Below are 26,103 nucleotides of genomic sequence, written 5' to 3' on the forward strand. Positions count from 1 at the left end.
TGATGTGTTCGGCAGCAAGCAGCAAAGAACCCAAATAAATATGGCCTCAACTATAAGGACATTTATTGTCTCCTTAACTAGAAATGCAGAAGAGGGTGAGCCCTGAGCTGATCAGGAAAGCCAAAGACACCATCAAGGATCCTGGCTTCCAACCTCCTGCTCCGTCATGCCCAGAATGTGGTCCATGGCTCCCCTCCTAGTCACAAAATGGCTACTGCAGCCCCAAGCATCGTGTCTTTACACATGGCATCCCTCAAGAACAAAAAGGGCAGGTGGGCTGGGCGCAGTGGCTCATGCCTGTAATCCTAGCACTTTGGGAGGCCAAGGAAGGTGGATTGCCTGAGCTCAGGAGTTCGAGACCAGCCTGGGCAACATGGCGAAACCCCGTTTCTACTAAAAATACAAAAAATTAGCCGGGCATGGTGGTGCGTGCCAGCTACTTGGGACGCTGAGGTACAAGAATCCCTTGAACCCGGCGGAGGTTGCAGTAAGCCGAGATCACACCACTGTACTCCAGCCCGGGCGACAAGTGAGACTCTGTCTCAAATAAAAAAAAAAAAAAGGGCAGGTGAAAAAGGGGGCCTTCTCCTCCCTCACCTTTTACCAGAGCAGGGAGGGAACAATTTCCAGAAGCCCCAACAGGCTTCTACTTACATCTTTGCCCACACTGGATCATATTCCATCTTAGGCTGGACTCCTCCAGAGGCTGAGTCTAGACAAGAATTTGAAGTGCAAATAATTTGCTTAGGAGGGGGTTCCAGGAAACACCAGTAGGGGAGTGAGGAGTGTTATCAAGCTGGTTACCACTGTGGGCAACTGGACGCGTGCTTCTGAGGGAACTGCAGTATTTACACAGCAAACCCATGGTCGCCGGTTGGGGACTGTTCCCAGCGGGGAGTGTTCTCCAGCGCTCCTAGCCTGCTGGGCTGTGGAAGAAAAGCCCCCAGAGGCAGGAGGGGCCCAGGGTGCCCCTCCCTGAGAAGGACCAGCGAACAGGCAGGCATTGGCAGAACCTGCCCTCACCCACCAAGGGGAGTGATGATTGATGGCCAGACAAACCCAACTCACTGTTGGGCAGGGAGAAAGGGGGCTAGCTTTGGGGACTCAGCCCCAGGGTCTGCCACAGAGCCCCTCCCCACCTACTCTCCCTTGGACTCTACTACCTGGGCCAGCCACAGGGGATGAGCTTCAGTGTGAGGTGAACATGGGAACAAACCACATAGAGAAGGTGTGTTTCAGCCCCTGTCCTGTTTGGAAGGTTCATGTCAGAGCCCTCTTCAAGAAGATTCCTGGAAGCCAGTGTGTGAAAGTTCTGCGAGCTTCCCATTAGCCAGAACTTAGTCACATGGCCACATTCAGCTGCAAAGGAGGTGTATTAGTCCATTCTCACACTGCTATGAAGAAATACCCGAGACTGGGTAATTTATAAAGAAAAGATTTTTAAAGGATAATTGACTCACAGTTCCGCACTGCTGGGGAGGCCTCAGGAAACTTACAATCATGGCAGAAGGCAAAAGAGAAGCAGGCACCTTCTTCACAGGGTGGCAGGACAGAGTGAGTGCAAGCAGGGGAAATGCCAGATGCTTACATGTTCATCATCAAATCTCGGGAGACTCACTCACTATCACGAGAACAGCATGGGAGAAACTGCCCCCATGATCCAATTGACTCCACCTGGTCCCAACCTTGACACGTGGAGATTATGGGGATTATGGGGATTACAATTCAAGATGAGATTTTGGGTGGGGACATAGCCAAACGATATGAGGAGGCTAGAAAATGTCCTCTTTATTCTGGGTGGCCAAATGCCCAGCTGAAATTTCTATTACTGTGGAAGAAAGGGTGACTAGATATGAGGGGACAGCTAGTTGTCTCAACTACCCTACCCAACAGCCATTTGCCTCTTCTTTTTTTATTTTATATATATATATATTTTTTTTTGAGACAAAATCTCTGTTCCTCAGGGTGGAGTGCAGTGATGCTGCAGCCTCAACCTCCCAGGCTCAAGTGATCCTCCCACCTCAGCCTCCCAAGTAGCTGAGACTAAGGCGTGCACCATCACACCCAGCTACTTTTTTATATTTTGTAGAGATGGAGTCTCATTATGTTGTCCAGGCTGGTCTTGAACTCCTGGGCCCAAGGGATCCTCCCACTTCAGCTTCCCGTAATGCTGGGATTACAGGTATGAGCCACTGTACCTCGCCTTCTTCCTTTTTTTTTTTTTTTTAAACAGACCTCGGATTTAGTTTACTCTTCTCCAAGCAGCCATGAGATTCAAAGAGAGCAGAACCCAGCTCCAGTGGATGAACCATGATTGCTCTAAGCCAACCACGGTGGTCTCATCCCCCCATCAGTGCCTGGTTTAGGAATAAGCATGTGACACCATCTTTGCCAATGAAACTTAAGAGCAAAACTCTCCAGAGGCTTCTAGGACATCAGACAGGGATATTCCCATTTCTCCCCTAAGTGGTTGTTGTCCGTAACCCAGACAGAACAAGCCACCTTGGACCTATTGAAGGGAGCCAGTCTAGGAGGTCAAGATAAGCTCCAGAGTGGAAAGAAGAAAACTATCTACTCCTTATGACACCATCACCCCTGAATTAACCAACCCTGGAGCCACACTACCTGTGAACTTCCTGTGATAGAATCATTCTTAAGCCACTTTAATTGGGTTTTCTACTATTTGTAGCTAGAAACGTACTGACTGATGCACTCCCTTCTCTTGGCATTAGTTTCTCTGTGAGATGAATGGAGGAGTTGCCCTAAAGTCTCACTTCCCTGGTAAGGAATTCAGAGAGCTCTGTGTCTACCATGTTAGTGACAGAAATCCTGTGCAAACCAACTTAAGCACAAAAGGAATTTATTGGCTCTCATGGCTGGAAGGAACACTCTGGTATTTGTAAAATTAAAGAAAGAGCTTCAGGAATCAGGATGGGAGCTGGGGACCCAGAGCCACTGGGATTCTCTCTCTGTCTTCTTCCTTCTGTCTCAACTCTGAGATTCCCTGTGTGATGGCTTCCATGTCTCCTATTGAAGATAGATCTCCTCCACACTGGTGGGTGGGGAGAAAACAAGATGAACAGAAACCAGAAATCTTGGCAACCCTGGTGAGAGAAAGGACCCTTTGCATAGTTTTTCAGTCCCAGGACAGGACGCTGGATGGCTCTCTGGGATCACATGCCCATCCTCTGGATGAATCAGTGTTTCATTGGATACATTGATTGGTCAAGCCTGGGTCATCTGTTTACCTCTGTTGGAGAAGGAGCTTTGGTAATTGACGGCTTCATCAGAACCACATGGAGGAGGAGAGGAGCAGTTCCCAAAGTGTGGGGTATACTGTTCCAGAAGAAGCAGGGAAGCATTGGGAGGGCAAAACAAAAACAGATGCTCAAGACACATCTCATTCCCCGAAAGACAGAGGCCCCAAGTGATTTTTTGTTTGTTTGTTTTGAGACGGAGTTTCACTCTTGTCCCCCAGGCTGGAGTGCAGCAGCGCCATCTTGGCTCACTGCAACCTCTACCTCCTGGGTTCAAGTGATTCTCCAGCCTCCGCCTCCTGAGTAGCTGGGATTACAGGCGCCTGCCACCACACCTGGCTAATTTTTGTGTTTTTAGTAGAGACGGGGTTTCACCATGTTGGCCAGGCTGGTCTCGAACTCCTGACCTCAGGTGATCTGCCCACCTCGGCCTCCCAAAGTGCTGGGATTACAGGCATGAGCCACCGTGCCCGGCTCCAAGTGATTCTTTCTACTAAAATGTGCCTTGCATCTTGCCAGTATATTAAGTGAAAGCAACCCTGCTACCCAGAGAAGGGCTTCAATTCTATGTGAATGGTGCCCCTTGAAGTGGGACAATGTGGCATCCCTGAACTTGATAATACCTTGAACTTGGACTGCAGATGGGTGACTGATCCATAAGGGAGGCCTGCCACCTCTTGGGGCTCTTTTCCTAAAACTCTAGCCAAAGGGGGCATTCCATTTTGGATGATGAATCTATCAGTTGGAGCCAGTTAGGACAATTCAGTGTATTCCAAATTCTGTGTGTGTGTGTGTGTGTGTGTGTGTGTGTGTGGTGGGGGAGGCAGTTAATACAGGGAATAGGTTACATGAATGATGGAAGAACCAAGATGCCAATGGTATGATGAGGCACCCCAAAGATTAGCAATACCAACAAGGGATAGAGAGAAAATAGGAGGAGGTAGTGTTAGGTGTTACCAGAGCCCAGAAGCCAGAACCATGTGGAAAGAGCTAAAACCACAGTGGTGAGGGGGCTGCCTAGCAGAAGCTGTGATTGTGGAAGGTGGCCTGGGGAAGCTGGAGCCACAGAGGAGACAGCTGCTTCTGGAGAGCCCACCCAAGGCAAAGAAAGGGAGACAAACTCCCTGGCTTCTCCCTTCCTTCCAGCTTGTGAACTCCCTCCAGTGGCCCCACTGGCTGAACTCAGATGGAAGCCAGCTGAAACAGGAGCCCCAGAAACAGAGGCTGCAAGGGCCATCATCCCTGTGGTGCAGAGCAGAGCAGACAAAGGGCAAGGAATGTGTCTGAGGATACATAGGCAAATGACAGACACAATGGCCAACTGACCTGCGGTGCACATGTTTGTGTCCCCTCAAAATTCATATGTTGACACACTAAGCCATCATAGGATGGTATTAGGAGGTGGGGTCTTCGGGGGGTAATGAGGTCATGAGGGTGGATCGCTATGATGGGATGAGCATCCTTATAAGAAGAGGAAGAGAGCAAGCTCTCTGCTTTCCACCACATGAGGCTACAGTAAGAGACAGCTGTCTGCAACTGGGAAAAGGGTCGCCACCAGGACCTGGCTATGCTGACACTTGACCTCAGAATTCCAGCCTCCAGATCTGTGAGGAATAAATTTTTGTTGTCTATAAGCCACTCATTTGTTACAGCAGCCCAAATGGACTAAGACGGGGCCCCATCAGATCCTCTGCCTTGCAGAGGCCACCAGAATCATTTTCACGAAGCCTGCTGACATCCCAGTTCTGGAAGCTCAGAGCCCCTGAGTGACTACAGTGTCTGCACATTCCTGAAAGTCCCATGTGAGCCCCATCTTCTGAAAGGCCCTCACCATACACATTCCCAGCCACGATCACCCTATAGTTCTGTAGTCTCCAGATCCAGCCTGGGCTGGCAGGGTTGCTGCCAAAGCCCCAGCATCCAGCTGCGGGGAAGGGAAGGAGGAAGTGGGGGCCCTGCAGAGGAGGGGGCAGTCCAGGGTGCCGGCACAGGGTTGTGGGAGGGAGGCCCTTTCATGGCTTTCTACCCCCACCACCAACACATGCCAAGAAATATTTTGGGCAGAATGAAAATGAAAGCAAAACACAGCATATCAAAATTTGTAGGTCGTAGCCAGGCGTGGTGGCTCATGCCTGTAATCCCAGCACTTTGGGAAGCCGAAGCGGGCAGATCACTTGAGGTCAGGAGTCTGAGACCAGCCTGGCCAACATGGTGAAACCCCATCTCTACTAAAAATACAAAAATTAGCCAGGTGTGGTGGCATGCGCCTGTAATCCCAGCTACTTAGGAGGCTGAGGCAGAAGAATCGCTTGAACCTGGGAGGTGGAGGTTGCAGTGAGGTGAGATCATGCCATTGCACTCCAGCCTGGACAACAGAGAGGGACTTCGTCTCAAAAAATAAATAAATAAATAAATAAATAAATAAATAAATAAATAAATAAATGTAGGTTGCAGCTAAAATAGTAGTTAGAGGGAAATTTGTACCACAGAATCTTTTTATTAGAAAAAAAGAAAGGTTTCAAATCAATGATCAAAACTTCTACCTGACAAAACTAGAAAAAGAAAAGCAAATAAACCCCCAAGTAAGCAGAAAACAAATATTGAAGAACAGAGCAGAAATCAATGAAAGGGAAAACAGACTAACAATAAATCAAATGAATGAAACTAAAAGCCAATTCCCTGAGAAAAATCGATAAAATGTATAAACTGCTAGTCAATCCAAAATTACCTGTAAAAACATTTACAATAGCATCAAACACTATTAAATACTCAGGAATAAATCTGAAAAAAGATGTGTAAGACTGGGTACACTGGAAAAATAAAATATATTGCTGAGCGGAATTAAGTAAGAAATGGAAAGATATACTGTGTTTATTAATAAAAAAATCAACATTGTGAAAATGTCAATTCTCTCCAGAATTGATCTATAGATTCAGTGCAATCCCAGTTAGAACCCAGCAGGATTTTATGTGGAAGTCAATAAGCTGATTCTAAAATTTATATGGCGAGAAAAAGGACCTAGAAGAGCCAAAAGACTCTGAAAAAGAAGAATTTTGGAAGACTTATACTACCTGATTTATAAAGCTACAGTAATCAAGACAGACAAATAGATTTGCAGAATAGAAAGTCCAGCAATGGACCCATACATATATGATCAATTTATTTTCTTTTATTATTATTTTGAGACAGAGTCTCACTCTGTTGCCCAGAGTGGAGTGCAGTGGTGCCATCTTGGCTCACTACAACCTCTGCCACCCAGGTTCAAGTGATTCTCCTGCCTCAGCCTCCCAAGTAGCTGGGACTACAGGTGCGCACCACCACCACGCCTGGCTAATTTTTTGTGTATATATATATATATATATATTTTTTTTTTAGACGGGGTCTCGCTCTGTCACCCAGGCTGGAATGCAATGGCGCCATGTCGGCTCACTGCAACCTCTGCCTCCTGGGTTCAAGTGATTCTCCTGCCTCATCCTCCTGAGTAGCTGGGATTACAGGCGCCTGCCACCATGCCCAGCTAATTTTTGTATTTTTAGCAGAGACAGGGTTTCACCAGGTTGGCCAGGATTGTCTTGAACTCCTGACCTCAGGTGATCCACCTCCCTCGGCCTCCCAAAGTGCTGGGATTACAGGCATGACCCACCACACCTGGCCAATTTTTTGTATTTTTAGTAGAGATGGTGTTTCACTGTGTTGGCCAGGCTGGTCTCGAACTCCTGACCCCAAATGATCCACCAGCCTCAGCCTCCCAAAGTGCTGGGATTGCAGGCATGAGCCACCGCACCCGGCCTTGATCAATTTATTTTCAACAAAGGTGACAAGATGATTTAATGGAGCAAGATCATCTTTTCAACAAATGGCCCTAGGACAATTGGCTATCCATCTGCAAAAAAAAGAGAACCATACTTTGCACCATATGCAAAAATTAACTTAAAATGGATCATAGGCCTAAGTGCAAAATCTAAAACTATAAAACTTCCAGAAGAAACAAAGGAGAAAAATATTTGTGACTTTGGGTTTGCTACATATTTCTTCGATGGAACAACAAAAGCACAGATCTTTTTAAAAAATTGATGGATTCAACTTCATCAAAATTAAGAACTTCTATTCTCCAAAAGACACTGTTAAGACAATGAAAAAACAAGTCACAGTCTGGTATAAAATATTTGAAAATTATTTTATAACTTTCTGATTATAAAAATAGAGCCGCCCTGGTGTGACTCTGTCCTGTGCAGCTGTTCTCTCGAGCAGTGGTCGTTTATCTCCACCTGCCTTCTCTCCTACCTAAGTGCGTGGCACCACCTGATGGAAGATTTGATGGACATGGACATGAGCCCACTGAGGTCCCAGAACTATCTTTTCAGTTGTGAACTAAAGGCCGACAAAGATGATCACTTTAAGGTGGATAATGATGAAAATGAGCACCAGTTATCTTTAAGAACAGTCAGTTAAGGGGCTGGTGCAAAGGATGAATTGCACATTGTTGAAGCAGAGGCAATGAATTACAAAGGCAGTCCAATTAAAGTAACACTAGCAACTTTGAAAATGTCTGCACAACCAATGGTTTCCCTTGGGGGCTTTGAAATAACACCACTAGTGGGCTTATGGTTGAAGTGTGGTTCAGGGCAAGTGCATGTTAGTGGACAGCACTTAGTAGCTGTGGAGGAAGATGCAGAGTCAGAAGGTGAAGAGGAGGAGGATGTGAAACTCTTAAGTATATCTGGAAAGCAGTCTGCCCCTGGAAGTGGTAGCAAGATTCCACAGAAAATAAGTAAAACTTGCTGCTGATGAAGATGATAATGATGATGATGATGATGAAGATGATTTTGATGATGAGGAAACTGAAGAAGCGCCAGTGAAGAAATCTATACCAGACACTCCAGCCAGAAATGCACAAAAGTCAGATCAGAATGGAAAAGTCTCAAAACCATCATCAACACCAAGATCAAAAGGACAAGAATCCTTTAAAAAACAGGAAAAGACTCCTAAAACACCCAAAGGACCTCATTCTGTAGAAGACATTAAAACAAAAATACAAGCAAGTATAGAAAAAGCACATGGAACAGTCCTGGGCACTACTGGTAAATTAAGCCCAAAGATGGGGAGACAGGAAAAGGACAGACAAATATAGTCCATACTGAGTGTCACCAACAATCTGGACTGAAGTCTTCTATTTTTAATCTCAATCCCCTTTTTTGATTTGCCACCATGGCTCTTCAGGCTGGAAACAATTTGGTTCCCAAAAGCACTTTCTCTGACTGCTGTGATTCAGTGAATCTTGCCCTTCGCTTTCTATTACTTGTGCATTTGCCTCACCTCTGACCATGTGTTAAATCACCTTTGTATCTCCTTAACTGCTCAAAAAAATATTTGAATGAATTTTTTTTAAAAAGAGCCATCTTGGGCCTATTGAAGGGAGTCAGTCTACGAGGTCAAGACAAACTCTCAAGAACTCCAGAGTGGAAAGAAGAAAACTATCTACTCCTTATGACATCTTCACCACTGAATTAACCAACCCTGGAACCACACTATCTCTGAACATCCTGTTATAGAATCATTCTTAAGCACTTTAGTTGGGTTTTCTATTATTTTTAGCTGGAAACATATTGACTGATGTGCTTCCTTCCCTTAGCATTAGTTTCTCTGCGAGAAAAATGGAGGAGCTCTCTGAACTCCTTACCAGGAAAGTGGTAAAGGATTTGATATCTGATAAAAGATTTGTATTCGAGAATGCATTAGGAACTCTCAAAACTCAATAAAGAAAACAAGCAAGCCAACAAACTGGCAAAAGATTTGGATACTTCCCCAAAGAAAAGATACAGATGAACATATGAAAAGATGTTCGACATCATTAGTTATTAGGGAAATTAAAATTAAACCCACCATGAGATATCACTATATATCTATTAGAATGGCCAAAATTAAAAACTGACCACACCAAATATTATTGAGGCTGTGGAAGAATTGGAATTCTCATATATTGCTAGTGGGAATGTAAAATGATATGATCACTTTGAAAACATTTTGGCAATTTCTTTTTTTTTTTTTTTTTTTTTTGAGACGGAGTCTCACCCCATCGCCAGGCTGGAGTGCAATGGCGCAATCTTGGCTCACTGCAACCTCCGCCTCCCGGGTTCAAGTGATTCTCCTGCCTCAGCCTCCCAAGTAGCTGGGACTACAGGTGCCTGCCACCATGCCCAGCTAATTTTTTTTTTTATTTTGAGGGAACGGGGTTTCCCCATGTTGGCCAGGATGGTCTCAATCTCTTGACCTAATGATCCACCCGCCTCGGCCTCCCAAAGTGCTGGGATTATAGGTGTGAGCCACTGCGCCCGACCAACAATTTCTTAAAAAGTTGAACATACACCCACCTCATGACCCAGCCATTCTACTCCTAGGTATTTACTGAAGAGAAATGAAAGCACTAATCCCTACAAATATGTGTAGACAAATGTTCATAGCAGTGTTATTCACAATAGTCAAACTTCTAAACAACCTAATGTCTTTAAATTTGAATGAATAAACAAATTGTGGTATATCCATACAATGGAATATTACTCAGCCATTAAAAGGGAAAGAAATACTGATACATGAAAAAACATGAATGTGTCTCAGTTATGCATCTCATTATTCACAGACAAAACTAATTATGCCTACTAAAGGAAGCCAGAGAAAAATAGGTGCGTTCTCTATGATTCCAGTTTTGTGAAATTCTAAACAGTACAAACTAATCTATTGTACAGAAAGCACATTAGTAGTTGCCTGGGGTTGGAGGTGGGATAGGGAGAAACAAAAGGGAGGGATCACAAAGGATCATAAGGAACCCTTTGGGGGTAATGGATATGTTCACTATCTTGACTGTGGTGATAGCTTCATGGGTGGATACATACATCAAATCTTATCAAATTGTACACTTAAATATGTGCAATAAATGGCTTTATATCTCAATAAAGCCATTTTATTTTATTTTTTATGAAGTAGACTTTTTTCTTTCTTTCTGTACATAGCATGTTTTTAGTTCTTTTTTTTTAAATTTATTTCCATAGGTTTTTGGAGAACAGGTGGTATTTGATTACATGAGTAAATTCTTTTTTTTTTTTTTTTTTTTTTTTTTTTTGAGACGGAGTCTTGCTCTATCGCCCAGGCTGGAGTGCGGTGGCGCGATCTCGGCTCACTGCAAGCTCCGCCTCCCGGGTTCACGCCATTCTCCTGCCTCAGCCTCTTGAGTAGCTGGGACTATAGGTGCCTGCCACCATGCCTGGCTAATTTTTGTATTTTTAGTAGAGACGAGGTTTCACCGTGTTAGCCAGGATGGTCTTGATCTCCTGACCTCGTGATCCACCTGCCTCGGCCTCCCAAAGTGCTGGGATTACAGACGTGAGCCACCGCGCCTGGCTGAGTAAATCGTTTAGTGGTGATCTGTGAGATTCTGGTGCACCCATCACCCAGGCAGTATACACTGAACCAATTTGTAGTCTTTTATCCCTCACCCCCTTCTCACCCTTTCCCGAGAGTCCCCAAAGTCCATTGTGTCATTCTTATGCCTTTGCATCCTCATAGCTTAGCTCCCACTTATAAGTGAGAACATACAATGTTTGGCTTTCCATTCCTGAGTTACTTCACTTAGAATAATAATCTCCGATCCCTCCAGGTTGCTGCAAATGCCATTAATTCTTTCCTTTTTATGGGTGAATAGTATTCTGTCATATATGTGTGTATATATATATATGCGCCACAGTTTCTTTATCCACTCGTTTACTGATGGGCATTTGGGCAGGTTCCACATTTTTGCAATTGTGAATCGTGCTGCTATAAACATGTGTGTCCAAGTATATTTTTCGTATAATGACTTCTTTTTCTCTGGGTAGATACCCAGGAGTGGGATTGCTGGATCAAATGTTAGTCCTTTTAGTTCTTTTAGTTCTTTTTGTTTGTTTGTTTGCTTGTTTGTTTTGTTTTGTTTTGTTTTTTGAGATGGAGTCTTGCTCTGTCACCCAGGCTGGAGTGCAGTGGTGCTGTCTCTGCTCACTGCAACCTCAGCCTCCTGGGTTCGAGCAATTCTCCTGCCTCAGCCTCCCAAGCTCCTGGGATTACAGGCACGTGCCACCACGCCCAGCTAATTCTTTGTTTTTAGTAGAGACAGGGTTTCACCATGTTAGCCAGGATGGTCTCTATCTTCTGACCTTGTGATCCACCCACCTCAGCCTCCCAAAATGCTGGGATTGCAAGCGTGAGCCACTGCACGCAGCCAGTTCTTTTAGTTCTTTAAGGAAATCTCCACACCATTTTCCATAGTGGTTGTACTAGTTTACATTCTCACCCGCAGTGTAAAAATGTTCCCTTTTCACCACATCCACGCCAACTTTGATTATTTTTTAATTTTTCGATAATGGCCATTCTTGCAGGAGTAAGATGGTATTGCATTGTGGTTAGGAATGATTTCACAGAGGAGAACTGAGGCAGAGCAATTTAATGGAAAGGTACAATATGGAATTGCGTGTGAGCACTCAAGATCAGACTGTCTGCCCTAGCTCCGATTGTGTTGGATGTTATAAATGACACCCTGATGGACATCCTTGAACATAAAACCTTCAGGCACATCTTGGATCATTTCTTTAGGGTAAATTCCTATATTTAACTTGACCTCTTAGTACCTCAGTTTTCTCATCTGTAAAATGGGATGAACAATGATGCCCATATCAGTGGGTTGTGGAATTTAATAAAGCTGTCTGTGCCTGTGTATGTGTGTTACCTAGAACAGTTTCCCACACCTAGTAATTCCGTGTTACCAAAAGCTGGATGAATTCAAGGGAGACAAAAACACAGATGTCCCCATATCCCTGTGGTGTCGGCTGATGGTTTCCAGCTAGATTGCCAGCTCCTAGAGCTCAGCGACCAGGAAGGGTACACAGCCCAGTGGAAGCCTGAGGAGAGACAGGTGGCGGGAAGCGGTGTTAACAGAGGCAAAAGAGAGCTCAGAGCACCCAGCTTGTCTTCTGGGCAAAGCGTCTGAAACAGAGAAAATTCAATTGTGATCACGTATTTTTCCCCAAAATGTCACGCTGGTAGAACTACTGGCCAGTAATTACCTAGCAAATTAGAGAATCTACCAGGTCCCCGATTAGGTACCCAAGGACATAATTGGTCCCTAATTAGAAAAAGTTGCCAAATGGGAACAATTATCTCTGTTCTCCATTTCATTTCCTCCCTCCTCCAGCCAAATCTCTCTGCTTCCCTCCCCCAGTGGATCTTCCTGCTACCCCTTCGGGGTTGGGGGATGGGAGGAGGGAGACGAAGTCTCGTGCCAGTCACACCAGCAGTGCCCACCTTGGAGGTGGTGCTGGGGGCCTCTCCTTTGCATTCCCAGGAGCCCCAGGCACTCCCCACGTTGCTTCCTAAGGGGCTGTTTACTAAACTATAGGCAAGGGTTAGTCTTACTCATCTGTCTGTTTCCTGACCTAGGTCAAGGCCTGGTATTCAGAAAATGCTTAGAAATGATTGTTGAAATGCAAGGATGGCTCTGGGTCAGAGTGACGGTGCTGAGTGCCTCCTTCCCTTCAGAGAGTAGGGGGCTTACTGCACGACTCTCACTGACCACACGCTGCCATGGCCCAGCAATGCCATCCTGCGCACACCTGGCAGGAGGTCAAGCAGGAGGCATAATCTCTACCAGCCTCCTTCATCCTTTGTTGCTCTGAAGTTGTAAACATCCCTCTGAGTGGAGGGAATCAGGAAGAGTTTCATGGAGCAGCTGGTGTTTGGTTTGGGATATGTGGAGTTCAGAGGAAAATCCAACAGAAGCAGTTGCAGAAGGTCAGAGATGGGCACCTCTGGACAGGAGAGGAGCCTTGTCCAGCTGAATGATTGGGGGAACTCAGAGAAGCAGCCAACGGCCAGGCTGGGGATGCGACACAGGGACCACCAAGGATTGTGGGTTTCCTCGCGGAGGCACCAGGGAACTGTCCAGGTCAGAACTTCCTGGAAGGTGGAGCCAATTTGTGCTCATAACACCATCAAGAGTAAAAAAATGAAAGGCAGAGGAAGCAGGCATGTGGCAGCTGCAGCGGGTTGAACAGACACTAGAGAAAAGAGGCTGTCAGGGCAGCGATGGCCCCAAGTAACTGATTAGATGGCAAGGGCAGAGGAGGGTTAGTAGAAGATCAAACCAAAAGCCTCATCTTTTCTCTTAGTCGTGTCCTAAAGAAATTATCCAAGATGTGCTTGAAAGTCTTATGTTCAATGATGTCCATCATGGAAGAAGGGAGTGGTAAAAAGAGTAGGGACGGCCAGGCATGGTGGCTCATGCCTGTAATCCCAGCACTTTGAGAGGCCGAGGTGGGTGGATCACTTGAGGTCAGGAGTTCGAGACCAGCCTGACCAACATGGAGAAACCCCATCTCTACTAAAAATACAAAATTAGCTGGGCGTGGTGGCGCATGCCTATAATCCCAGCTACTCGGGAAGGCTGAGGCAGAGAATCGCTTGAACCTGGGAGGCAGAGGTTGCAGTGAGCCAAGATCATGCCATTGCACTCCAGCCTGGGCAACAAGAGAGAAACTCTGTCTCAAAAAAAAAGAAAAGAAAAAGAAAGTTACCCAAAAGCAGATGTAGAGAACCGGGTGCAGTGGCTTAAGAGGGCCTTCCACAAGAGCGCCACAGGGTAGCATCACTCTGGGGTGAGCAAGCCCTGGTGGTAGAAGAGAGCCTTGTAGGGCCCCAAAGTCGTCATGACCAGGGCCAGTCGGGTGGGGCTGGGGGCAGCAAGTCACTGATCCCAGAACTGGGAGGGGCACAAAAGGAAGTGGGGCCCCCTCCACACCCACTGTCCCCTCTTCCATCTGCCTCCCGCTCCCCCACCTTCCATTCCAGAAGCTTCCAGCAGGAGGGTCTTTCAGGCTTCTCTGAAGAGGGGACTAATTAAACCTTAATTGACACAGCACTAATTAACTTCTTAATTACACGGAACCACAGGATTAGCCACGCAGCAGACACTAATTGTTCATTAGGAGGCAGCGCCCTCTGTCCCCCACCCCTTTCCTAGGACCTACCAGCTAAGGTACCTGAGGGGCGCAGTTGGTGGCAGCCCCACCACCCAGCCCAGTGCCTGAGCCCAGCCCGCTCCAGAGCCTCGGCTGGAATAGCACTCACCGCCCTGGCCTGAAGCTAACTGCCCTTCCATAATCGTGACACAAATGATCACTGAGCGTCTTGGATCCTGGCCTTTGCAGCCCTCCTCCTTCAAACCCCTGGCCCAGATGAGAAGTAAAGCAGGTGTTCCAGAGCCTGGGGTGAGGGGAGCCCAGGACAGGCCCAGCTCAGAGAGTGAGAGGGAACTAGCCTTCTTGAAAGGCCCATCTCACGCCAGTCGCCTCCCACAGCTGAGAATATTGAACCTCCCAACGCCCAACGGAACAGGCCTCTTCCACGCTGAGGAGACCCGCTCCACAAAATTGACAAATATACCCGGGAGGTTCGCACTGCCAGTGAGGAGTGGAGCCAGGTCCAAGCAGGCCGTCTCCAAAGCCAAGCTGCTTTCGCCTGGCCCAGCAGCCCCCTGCAGAATTTCCCGGGTCCCACAGTGTTGGAAACTGGGACCTGGGCTGGGAAGCGGACTTGCCCCTTCCATGGAGCCATCTGCCCCCCAGCAACACAGCTTAACTTCTCTGCAGAGCCAGGAGAATGGAGGGCCCCCAGGGAACAGGAGCAGGCTGCCTGGGCTCAAATTTCAGCTCTGTCCTTCCTAGCAGTGTGGCATTGGGCGAGTTACTCAACCCCTCTGTGTCTCAGTTTCCTTCTCTGTACAATGGAGACAAGGATGGTACCCTCTCCATAGGCTTGTTGTGGGGATTGGATGAGCAAATGCGTGAAAAGTACTCAGAGCAGTGCCTTCTTTGCCAAACAGGTGCTCCACGAGGGCGGCTGTCACTGTGATCTGGAATGGAGGTTGTTCATACCTCCAAGCCTGTCTGCAGATTTGAGTCCCCTGACCCTTCTCTCCCACCCTCAGATTTCCTCTCCTCTGTCTAGCCTTGGGGGCCACTCCCAACAGCTCCGCCTTCCTTGTGTCTAGGATGTCACCTCTGGCTCCTGAGACTGCTCCCACCTCCCTATACACCTCCATACCCAGCCTGTTGTGCTTCCCCAAGGTGGCCCAGCCCTAGCCATTCCATGTGTGTACACAGACGCCCCAGCCCATCCCACCAGGTAGGGTGGACAGAAAGGCTGCAGACACTTCATAGACCAGTGATCATGCGTCTTGCTGCTCCCAAGACAGTCCCAGTTGTCATGTGTTGCCCTGGTGTGATCATTAAAAGTGTCCCCTTCCACTTTCAGAGTCTCCTGATCTGGACAATAAATGCTGTGATCCCTCCTTGGGTACCACCCCCGCCCCAGCATGGGCCAAGTGCTGTGCTGGATGTGATTCACACCAACCCTGGAGACACCCCAGCCTGGGAGGTTGCCTTGTCCCCATCTGACCAAAGAGGAAAAAGCAAAGGCACAGAGATAAGGGTGGAGGACTTCCCCGAACCCCGACACTAGGAAGGGGAGGAGGTGGGATGCCAACCCACGTCCCGGGCCTCAGAAGCCATGGCCCTTCCCCTCCTTCCCCACCTAGCCCCCTTCTCTATGCTAGCGAGAAAAAAGTGTGGGTGCGTGGGTGAGGAGGGCTAGAGCTTATTTGTGGGGTTGGGGGACAGGAGGCTATTTGTGGGGAGCTGTTTGCTGAATGTCAAGAACTGCCCTACAAATAGGAACAGCTCATGAAAAACGTTGAGGGGAAAAAAGTCCATGATCTCTTCAAGGGGTGGTGAATGAGCTTGTCAGGCCCTGCACAGTTCAATGGACATGAGGCAACAGGGATATTAAGGCCAGTTTGAGGGGAGCCTCAGTGTCCTGGCCCACAGCTCATTCCTCATGTAGGCGTCTCCGGGAACCAGCCCTGGGGTGCGGTGGTGCTGGCTTCAGGGTGGAGTGGACAGAGATTTGCTCACTGACCCTCACCAACTCCTCCATGCTTCTCACCTGTCCAGGTCCCTTTCCAGGGATCCAGGCCTGGTCTCCAGGGCCTAGGCGAGAGCACCCACCTCTTTCCGAACTGGGTCAGGCCCTGGCTCTTGGTAGGGGAGGGGGCAAGGGAGGTGAATCAGATGCCCAGCTCTGGCCCCTGCCCTGAGCATGCTGTGGGCAGTGCCAGCCACTCCCACCCCCTACAGGTCCCTGTTGTCACTGCAAGAGACACAGCAATTAGGTCAGCGCCCCCTCCAGATGCTCACCCCCTTCTCATTAACTGGAAACTGTGACAGTGTAGCAAGGAAGGCCCTCTGGGTGTGTTTCCCATCTGTTGCTCTATTTCTAACACAAGCTGCACATCCCGCCTGGAATTCCTGTGCCTCCTCTCCTTCTCTTATCTAGGCCCTTGTTGTCCTTGGGCGAGTTACTGAGTCTCTCTGCACCTTTTCCTCCTCATCTCTAACATGGACATAACCATGGTCACCTGCCGGGGTTCGCAGAAGGCTCACTGGGATAACTCATGTAAAGCACGTAGCACAGGGCCTGGCACAGTGCAGGAACTCAGTAAACGGACCTACAGTTTTTCAAGGCTCAGCCCTAATCACTCTTCCTACAGGAGGCCCTCCTTGACTGCCCCAGCCGTATATGAGTGTTCCCTCCTCTGCCTTCCACTGCCTGCTTCTTGGTGCTTGTCACACCCCGAGGTATGTTCCTTCGTTGTAGCTGTCCACCTTATCACAACACTCACTGGGGCTTACTGCATGCCAGGCACGAAGTGCTTTACATCTGTCAACTCATTTAATCTGACAGCATCCCTTGAGGCAGATATACTATTATTATCCCCATTTAACAGAGGAAGACAATGAGGCACAGAGAGGTTAAGTAATTTGCCTGAGGTCATACAGCAAATAAAGTGATAGACCCAGGCCAAGAGCCCAGGCAGTCAAACTCCAAAGTCTATACTTTTAACCTCTATCGTAATCATAGAATTGATACATATTTTTGGGAGGGAGGGATGTAGTATATACACATGACAAGCACCCATGGGCTTTGTGGGGTTTCCAGTTTCACTGGCAGGTACACGTAGGGTACTGCACAGGTGCTGTGATGTGTATTCACAGCATGTGTACAGTGTATGTGCAGAGATGTGTCTAAATACAATGCTGCGTGTACAGAGAGCTTAGATGCCACTTGGACAGTGCACGCACACTCGTACAATGCATGTATGTGCACCCAGTGTGTGATTCTGCCGGGGGTTTGTAGGAGGGCACGTCACAGTCCTTTGTGTGACTGTCATTCTGCCTTAACAACAGTTAAGTGCTGGGGAGGGAAGTGGAGTAGTATTTATTTCCCCTTCTTTAGAGATTGAGATGCCGAAGCCTAGAGAGGCTATATGCCTAGTTCCCCATGTAGGAATCTAGGCTTCCTTCTCCATGATATCCTGCTCACCATGTGTGAGGAGTGCAAACACCATGTGACACAAGTGCACATCTGTGTGTACACACCAAGCACACCTTGCATACGTGTGTCAGCAACGCGTAGGTATTTGAACAATGCCTTTGCATGCGTCTTTGGGTGCACAGAGGATCTACGTGATCTGCGGGCGATGACTGTGCACATGTGCATGCATGCGTGTGTTTGTACAGTGAGAGGTGTAGATGCATGCACACATAGGAGGAAATATGGGGGCCAGAATGGTTGCAAAGTAAAAACAGCTGCATTCCAGTCCTGTCTCTGTCGCTGCCTAGCTGTGTGATCTTATACAAGTTGCTGAATCTCCCAAGGCTCAGTTTCTGTGTCATCAAATGAGAATAACACCTATTTCAGAAGAGTTGGGAGTAGAGTTGGCAGACATAGAGCTCATAGAGCACAGTAGGCGCTCCACGCGTGTGTGCTCTTTGAGAATGTATTTGTGTGCACATGCATGTGTGTGTGCTGTGCAGGCTGTGTATATGGAGCAGTGTGCATCTGCAGAGTGTAGAAGTGTACGGGGGAGCATAACGGGTGAGTGTGCATGTGTGTGTGTGTCTATGCATGTGGTTTGTGCATACTGGGGGAGTGCCCAGGCTGTGGAGTTATGTGTGGAGTGGGGGTGGGGGTGCACAATGGTCTGACTGTGGCATGTGTGACCATGTGTTTTGCATGCCATGTGTGCACGGGGCAAGGGGGCTGTGCCCAGGCCCCTCATTCTAGGTGAGGCTGGAGTCGAGGGGCCTGGCTGGGTGGAAGTGGGTATCTCTGGCTGTCAGTCCTGTGCTGGGTGGGGGGTGCCCCTGCCAGTGGTGATTGAGCCCCCACTCTCCCACCAGGCCTGCCAAAATACAGCAAGACAGGGTGTAATTACAGGCACTTACCGCGGCCATTACCCCCCTCGCTGCGGCGCGTGACACACAACCCGTCAACTCCGCGTTTGCACCATTAAGGGGCCTCATTAGCATCCCGGCTCAGAAGCAAAATTACCCTCACTGCTCATTTCAAGATGTCATCAATTTTAATTTAGGGCCCAAAGATAGTACAATGGAAAGGCCCTCCCCGGCCCGCCGCACATGGAGAGAGAGGAGAGGGTGGGGGAGGAGGCTGTTGCAGGGGAGTCAGGGCGGACGGGGTGTTGGATGAAGGGAGAAGCGGGACAGAGGCAGGGAGTGGGGAAAGATGGGGCTGAGCCATGAGGGGAGGAAAATGTTGATTTTCCTCCCAAAAAAAATGTCCCCAGGGTAGGGCCTTTGCTGGCACCCCCTTGAGAGGAAAAAGGAATTTCGGGCACAACAGAAGGCATGGTCCTGACCCACGCACCCTCTCGAGCGCCATGTACAGGCTAAGATATCTGGAGCCACATCCTGTGCTAAATGCAGGGCCGGCCTCTTCCCTTCAGTCATTCCTTTAATTCCTACAACATCCTTAGGAGGTAGACAGTGCAAGCTCCCATTACAGATAGGGAAACTGAGGCACAGAGAGGCTCCATCACACGACAAGTCATGGCAGAGCCAACATTTAAATGCAATCTGGGCCCAGCATGGTGGGTAACTCCTGTAATCCCAACATTTTGGGAGGCTGAGGCGGGAGGATGGCTTGAGCCCATAAATTCGAGACCACCTGGGCAACATAGTGAAACCTAATCTCTACAAAAAATACAAAAAGTAGCCAGGTGTGGTGGTGTGTGTCTGTAGTCCCAGCTGCTCAGAAGGCTGAGGCAGGAGGAAACCTTGAGCCCAGGAATTTGAGGTTGCAGTGAGGTATGATCACTGCTCTCCAGCCGGGGCAACAGGGCGAGACCCTGTCTCAAAAACAAGGGAAAAAAAGCAAGTCTGTTTGGCTTTGCTGCTCCCTGCCTTCCTGGACCCAACCTATGGCCTTGTCTTCCTGTCAACATGCCTGGGCCCATGGGTGGGGACGAAGGTGGCCGCCCACTCAGCCTCATCTGCTGTCCCACCATCACCTCTTATCTGCAGGTACACCCCTTTGTCAGGCCTTTGCACACTCTGTGTCCAATGCCTAGAATGCCCCTCCCTCTCCTTCCATGCGCCTTCCCTCTCCGCTTGTCAGTCTGGTCCCTCACAACCCAGCTTAATGTCACTTCTACTCCTTTTTCTGAACCCACACGGAATCATGATTGCAGGCTCACGTCTGCCTCCCTGTGCCCACTCTGTCATCAGGACCAGCTGGCCCTTATCCACCCATATATCCCCAGCACCCAGCACAGGGCCAGCTAAAAGTGGGTGTTCTGGGTGTGCTGAGTGAATGAGCACCCACTTTGCTCCACAAACCCACCGCATCCCAGCCAGTCTTCTTGCCTTAAGGTTGAGTTAGGACTGTTGTCTGGACAGAAAGGGACCATGGAGGTCTCCCCACCCCACCTTCCATTGCTTAGATGAGCAGCTGGGGCTTAAGATGAAGTGGGCAGGGGCTCAAGAGGTGATATTTAGGTCTCTCTGATGGCACAAGAGCAGGTGTGCCACAAATGTTTGTTGAATGAACATTTGACTGAGTATGAATAAATGAATAAATGGGTGCAAAGCACCACTCCCTGGCCACTTTCAGATCCCTCCAGGGACAGAAATCTTAGGCCTCACAGCAACTGGAGGTATCAATACTCCTGGGGCATTTTCATTTTATAAGCAGAGGCTGGGCACACTATACACCCTGAAGGATCCTCTTTTGGAGATGGAGAAGCTTCCCAGGCAGCTCCACAGACCTCTGCCTGGTGGAGATTTTCCAGAAGGCCTGGTTTGGGAGGTATTAGGAAGGTCCTTCTTGTCTTCTCGGTATTTCCAGCCAGCTCTGCTACCTCAGTCTGTCCTAGCCCACAGTGGGGCTAAGGCATGTCCCTGAAGCCTGTGAGCCTCAGTTTCTCCAAGTGTAAAGAAGGAGGCCATACCCCACATCTCAGCTCTTCAGGACACCATGGCATGAGGCTTGGTGACATGGCAGCAGGAGGGCCAGACCCGGGGGTGGAGGAGACAGGCCAAGGGGAAAGGCCAGTACCCGCACCACCCTCAGCCCTGACCAGGTCTGGCCTGTCTTCTTTTGTGCCTAACAAGCCCCTAGCTCCTTGGCCACTGCAGGGGTGAGAGGAGAGGGAAGGGCCCCCATCCTGAGCCCTGCGCCAGGTCCTCGCTGGCGGCAGGCACCGGTCTCTGGCCTCACAGAAGACAGATCGCTCCCTTAATCACTCTGGAAAAGAACCCCAAGCCGATATAATATTATAATTAATTAATTCACTAAAAAGGTATTAAATCTCTCCCCCCTGTGGATATTATCTGAATTCATTGACCTTTAGAAAAATCACCCTCTAATTGTAACCAGGTCCAAAAGCATTTGCAGCCCGTCCCTTTTACATTAATAATATCTTCCCGGACTCGGCTCTGGCTGCTTAAATATTGTATAAATTCCACTGCCCCCCTCAGAAAGAACAGAGCAAAGAAAAAAGGTGAGGCTGGAGAAGTCTGAGGGGGGATGGGGCCGGAGCCCCGAGAGGTAGGAGTCCCAGGAGGTGAGGGGCGGGAGGTGAGGGGCAGGAGGTACACCCAGGTGCCTGGGAAGGGGCTCTCTAGCAGCTCCAGCTGAGCCAGGCAGCTTGAAAGACAGGGGAGGGGCATGGGCTTTGAGATGGAGCACAGGGCATGGGTTGAGAGCACGAGTGTTGAACCTGAGGTTAGTTTTTAGGAGGCTATGTGTGTGTGTGTGTCTGGGGAGAAGGTGTGTAGCGTGTATCAGACTCTCATCTAAGTTAATGGCGTCAAATAGTAAAGTAAGAATCTCTGCTTTAAAGGAACCATGGATAATGGAAACATGGCATTCCAAGCAGCACATTCCAAGGCCCTGCAACCCCCTCCCGGGCTGCCACTCCAACTCTCGCCTCCCAGGCCCTGTTCTACAGATGGTGGAGCTGGCCGCCCAGCAGATGCAGTTGGACATGCAGAACTTCCTAAGGCTGAGGAGGTAGGTACTAAGGCAGGCCGAGCAGCTGGTGGGGACAGACAGATGCAGGAAATGGAGCTGAAGACAGCAGGGTCAGTGGCTGGGCCTCTGTCTGCATCCTCCACCCTCACCACCTCTGCTACCCCAGCAGCCTGGCTCCTGCTGGGGACCCCACAAGGGATCCAAGGGAGCTACTGCTTCTCTTCCTCTCCTGCCTAGCTTTGACCTCTTTCTCTGCTTCCTCTCCCACTGTACGTGTCTGTTTGTTCTCTAAGCCTCCCTAAAATGAAGGGGCTGGACAGGCTCATCCCTTCTGTGTCCACACCAGCCAGTGTCCTTACTCTGCCTTTTTATTTTTTAGAAACAGTGTCTTGCTGTATTGCCCAGGCTGGAATGCAATAGCATGATCATAGCTTACTGCAGCCTCAAACTTCTAGGCTCAAGCAATCCTCCCATTTCAGCCTCCTGAGCAGCTAGGACCACATGTGTGCATCAGCGTGCTTGGCTAATTAAAAAAAAAAAAAAAAATTAGAGTTAACGGTCTTGCTATGTTGCCCAGGCTGGTTTTGAACTCCTGGCCTCAAGCAATCCTTCTGCCTCAGCCTCCTGAGTAGCTGGCATTACAAGTGCAAGCCACCACACCTGGCCCTACTCTGCCTTTTAAAAAAGAATTTCCAGGCCGGGCACGGTGGCTCACGCCTGTAATCCCAGCACTTTGGGAGGCCAAGGAGGGCAGATCACCTGAGGTCAAGAGTTCAAGACCAGCCTAGCCAACATGATGAAACCCCATCTCTACTAAAAATACAAAAGAATTAGCTGGGCGTGGTGGCAGGTGCCTGTAATCTCAGCTACTTGGGAGGCTGAGGCAGGAGAATTGCTTGAACCTGGGAGGCGGAGGTTGCAATGAGCCGCGATCGCGCCATTGCACTCCAGCCTGGGCAACAAGAGCAAAACTCCACCTCAAAAAAAAAAAAAAAAAAGGGAAAAAAAGGCCAGGTGTGGTGGCTCACACTTATAATCCCAGCACTTCGGGAGGTTGAGGCTGGCAGATCAACTGAGGTCAGGAGTTTGAGACCAGCCTGGCCAACATGGTGAAATCCCGTCTCTACTAAAAATAAAAAATTAGCTGGGCGTGGTGGTGCGTGCCTGTAGTCCCAGCTACTCAGGAGGCTGAGGCAGGAGAATCGCTTGAACCCGGGAGGCGGAGGATGCAGAGAGCCAAGATTGTGCCACTGCATTGTAGTCTGAGAGACAGAGTGAGACTTCATCTCAAAAAAAAAAAAAATTTCCTCCATGGACCTGACGCTTGGAAAGGTGTTGTCCACCAAATGAATATTGCTGAAGGATGCATTCCCCTCTTACCGAATCAGAGTCGAACATAATCACCAGCCAGATTCCATTCCAGCCACAAGGTGAGGGTCCTTCGGGCTGGTCTCAGAAACAGGAACACTTTCTGGTGGCTTATTGAAATACTGGAAGTAGTCCCTGGGCCAGCCTCAGCCAAATCGGTAGGACTGCAGGACTCCCAGGCAGGATGGGAGCCACCCAGGCAGACAGCTTGGAATGTACAATGAAGCTGAGACTCCTCCACCCCCACCAGCCGCGGCCGGCAGCTGCCTAGTCCTGGCCCAGGGCACCCTCTTGTGGACAGAACCCCACTCACACCCTCTGTCCTGTCGAATGTGCAGTCCGTACTCCAATGCCAGAGGTAGTGGCCAGGCGGAAGGAGCCCAGGGGCAGGAAACCAGCAGGCAGGTGGAGGCGGGGATATCAGTGATCTTTTTTTTTTCCTTCTTAAAAATGTTTTAAATATTTATTTCTTTTTAGCAGACCTCTGCTGGCAGGAAGGGCTATCCGTGATCTTGAAGGGCTGTGAGAGGAAGCAGGTGGGCAGCCCTCCACTCCACTAGGTGGATCCCCAGGGTGAAGTGGAAGAGCCAGTGGGGTCGGGAGAGACTTCTCAGGGGCCTGAAGGACCGGCGTTGGGACTTCCCGGAGCTTTCACCCCCCGGCCAAGGCAGCCCAAGCCTAGACCATCAGGCGTCTCGCAGAGTTCCGGGCTTGACCCAGACGGGGCTCAGAGGGGTTTCCAGGGCATGGGTAAGTCCCAGGTGGTGGGGTGGAACCTGGAACTAAGAGGAGGCGCCAGCGCCCCGGCTGGCTCAGGCTCCACGAGGTCATCCCCGGCTCCATCTGACCTTGAGATTAATCCTGCAGCCTGCGCCAGCCCGGCCACCATCAGCGCCCAGCCGCCCGGCCCATTTTCCTTCTCTCCCCTCGCACGTTAATTGCTCAACGTTGATTTGATCTCCCGTTCGGCACAGAGGAAATTGCCCTATTAGCCATTTTCATCCCGGGATTTTTTTTTTTTTTTTTTTTTTTTAATTAGGCCCCTGCAGCCTCTCAGGGCGATGGCGGGAGCCATTTTGGTCTCTGCCTGAAGCGGCCGTGGAGAGCAGAGGGGAACTGGATGAAGCCCGAAAAGCCCTCTCCACGCTCCCTCCAGGCACCGGGGCCCGAGCAGCCGCCACTCGAACCCTGACTGTCCCCAGCCCATGTCCCCGTCCTGGGCGAGGTCATAAACACCAACGTCTCCAAGCAGAGGCCCGAGGACTGCAGCCCGGAGGAAAGGCCGCGCCCAGGCCTCGCTGCCAGAGCGGGGCGGGGGAACCCGGGCCCGTAACCCCCATGCACCGTCCTGGACTCCCGTCTCCTCCCTGTCTAGCTCAGGGGGTCCCTTTCCCCAAAGCCCTAGCAGGATGCAGCCCCTCAGTTACCAGGAAGCCTGTCTGGCAGACAGAGGGCGAGCACCGCCTCCAGAGCGCCCAGCTACAGCTTCTCAAGCCGGGTGGCCGCCCACCTGGGGAGGTCACCCCCAGAACAGGGGTGGGACAGAAGAAGCATGCCCCGCACCCCGGGTGCCCCAAATAAGCAGCTAAGGGCGGCGCACTTGGTTTGTGAGCAACCCAGACACATCAACTAGTCTCGCTCGGGCCGCCGCTGGAGGCGCGGGACCGGTGTGGCCGCAGCGCCACCTCGTGGCCGTGAGGAGGGACCGTGCCCCCATCACCACCCAAACCCCTCGGCTTCCCCGGGCAGGGCTCAGGCGTGGGGACACCAGGTGACAAGCGTGTTCCCTCTTCCCTGTACCCCCCACCCCGACCCCCTTCAGGCAGCATCCGCACTCTGGAGGGGGCCCGCTGGGTTGAATCCTCCCGTTCGCTGTCAGCCCTAGACCCACTCCAAAGAGACAGGACCAGCGAGTACAAAGCACAGTGTTTACTAAAGGCACAAAGTAGGGGGTCGGAAGGCAGCTGCTCTTCCGGCGGTGACCCCTCCCGCTTCTGGCAGCCCCCGCGCTCACACCACCTGGTGGAGAGCTGTTAGCACCAAAGTGGGGGGTGCCCACCTGTGGGAGAGCCGAGGACCAGGCTGTGGGGTGGACCTCCTGCCATCTGAGTCCCAAAAAGGCAGGCCTGGGCACCCCCAGGACCAGTTGCCTCAGATGAGGAGCTTCCCGAACCCCTCAAGCATGTCCTTCACTGGTAATGAGGGGGTCGGGCTCAGAAGACAGGGCATCTCCACCAGGCCCTCTTATCACCTCTAGAACACCCTGCCCCTCCCTGCCCTGCGATTCCATCTCCGGGAGAGGGGCCGAAGGCCTCTTCCCACTGGGCCGGTCAAGAGGGCTGCCCTGGGGGTGCTTCTCCTGACCCCACAGGCTGCCAGACAGGCACTAAGTCCAAACAGGGGCCAACGGGGACGAGGGAGGCAGGGCAGGTGGCTACTTCACACACAGTGCAGCCTAAAGAGCGGGAGGGAGCTGCCCCCGGCCCTTCCAGCCCCCAGGCCGGCCCCTGTTCCCTGGCACAGGGGCGGCCAGGGTCACAGCACATCGCCCTCCTCCATGCTGAAGCTGCTCCGGCGGCTGCTGGCCTTGGAGGCCTCGGGGGACATGGTGGACAGAAGTGGATCAGAAGCCAGCGGTAGCAGTGAGTCGTCCAGGAGCATGAGGTCCAGATCCTTCTTGGACAGGCTGGGGAATGGGGAGCCATGCTCCGGCGCCAGGGGTTCGGGGTAGCCCGGGGGACCCTCGTCCTCCCTGCCCCCAAAGCTCAGGCTGTGGCTGAAGTCCAGGTGATGGAATGGGGACGGTGGCTGGGTAGGCAGGGGCAGCGGGGCTTGCGGGGGCAGAGCTGGCAGTGGCTCAGGGTCAGGGACCTCAGCCCCCAGCATCAGGGCCTCCCCTGGGCCCTCTTCACTAGGCAGCTCCTGCTTCACCACCTGCTGGGCCAGCTCGGCCATGTTCATGCCGGACGGGGAGGTGGTAGGGAGGCCGTGCACTCGAGCCTGCATCTCCAGCTCCTGCAGGGGAGCAGACAGAAGGCTGGGGAACACACCCATGGGCACCAGCCAC

General features: G+C 50.4%; 1 protein-coding gene and 1 pseudogene across 8 annotated transcripts in view; one reads left to right on the forward strand and one right to left on the reverse strand.

The window, feature by feature from the left end:
* Positions 1–7,562: 7,562 nt before the first annotated feature.
* LOC100588842 lies at positions 7,563–25,073 on the forward strand (annotated as a pseudogene).
* TFEB (transcription factor EB) overlaps positions 24,951–26,103 on the reverse strand; it is a 52,348-nt gene continuing 51,195 nt past the window's right edge. For all 8 annotated transcript variants that reach the window (XM_003266287.3, XM_030796202.1, XM_030796203.1 and 5 more), the window contains one exon: positions 24,951–26,051. In XM_003266287.3, the coding sequence (XP_003266335.1) occupies positions 25,572–26,051 (480 nt within the window). In that variant the 3' untranslated portion in view covers positions 24,951–25,571. The remainder of the gene's footprint in view (positions 26,052–26,103) is intronic.

Source organism: Nomascus leucogenys, chromosome 17, assembly GCF_006542625.1.
Source record: "Nomascus leucogenys isolate Asia chromosome 17, Asia_NLE_v1, whole genome shotgun sequence".
NCBI lineage: Eukaryota > Metazoa > Chordata > Mammalia > Primates > Hylobatidae > Nomascus > Nomascus leucogenys.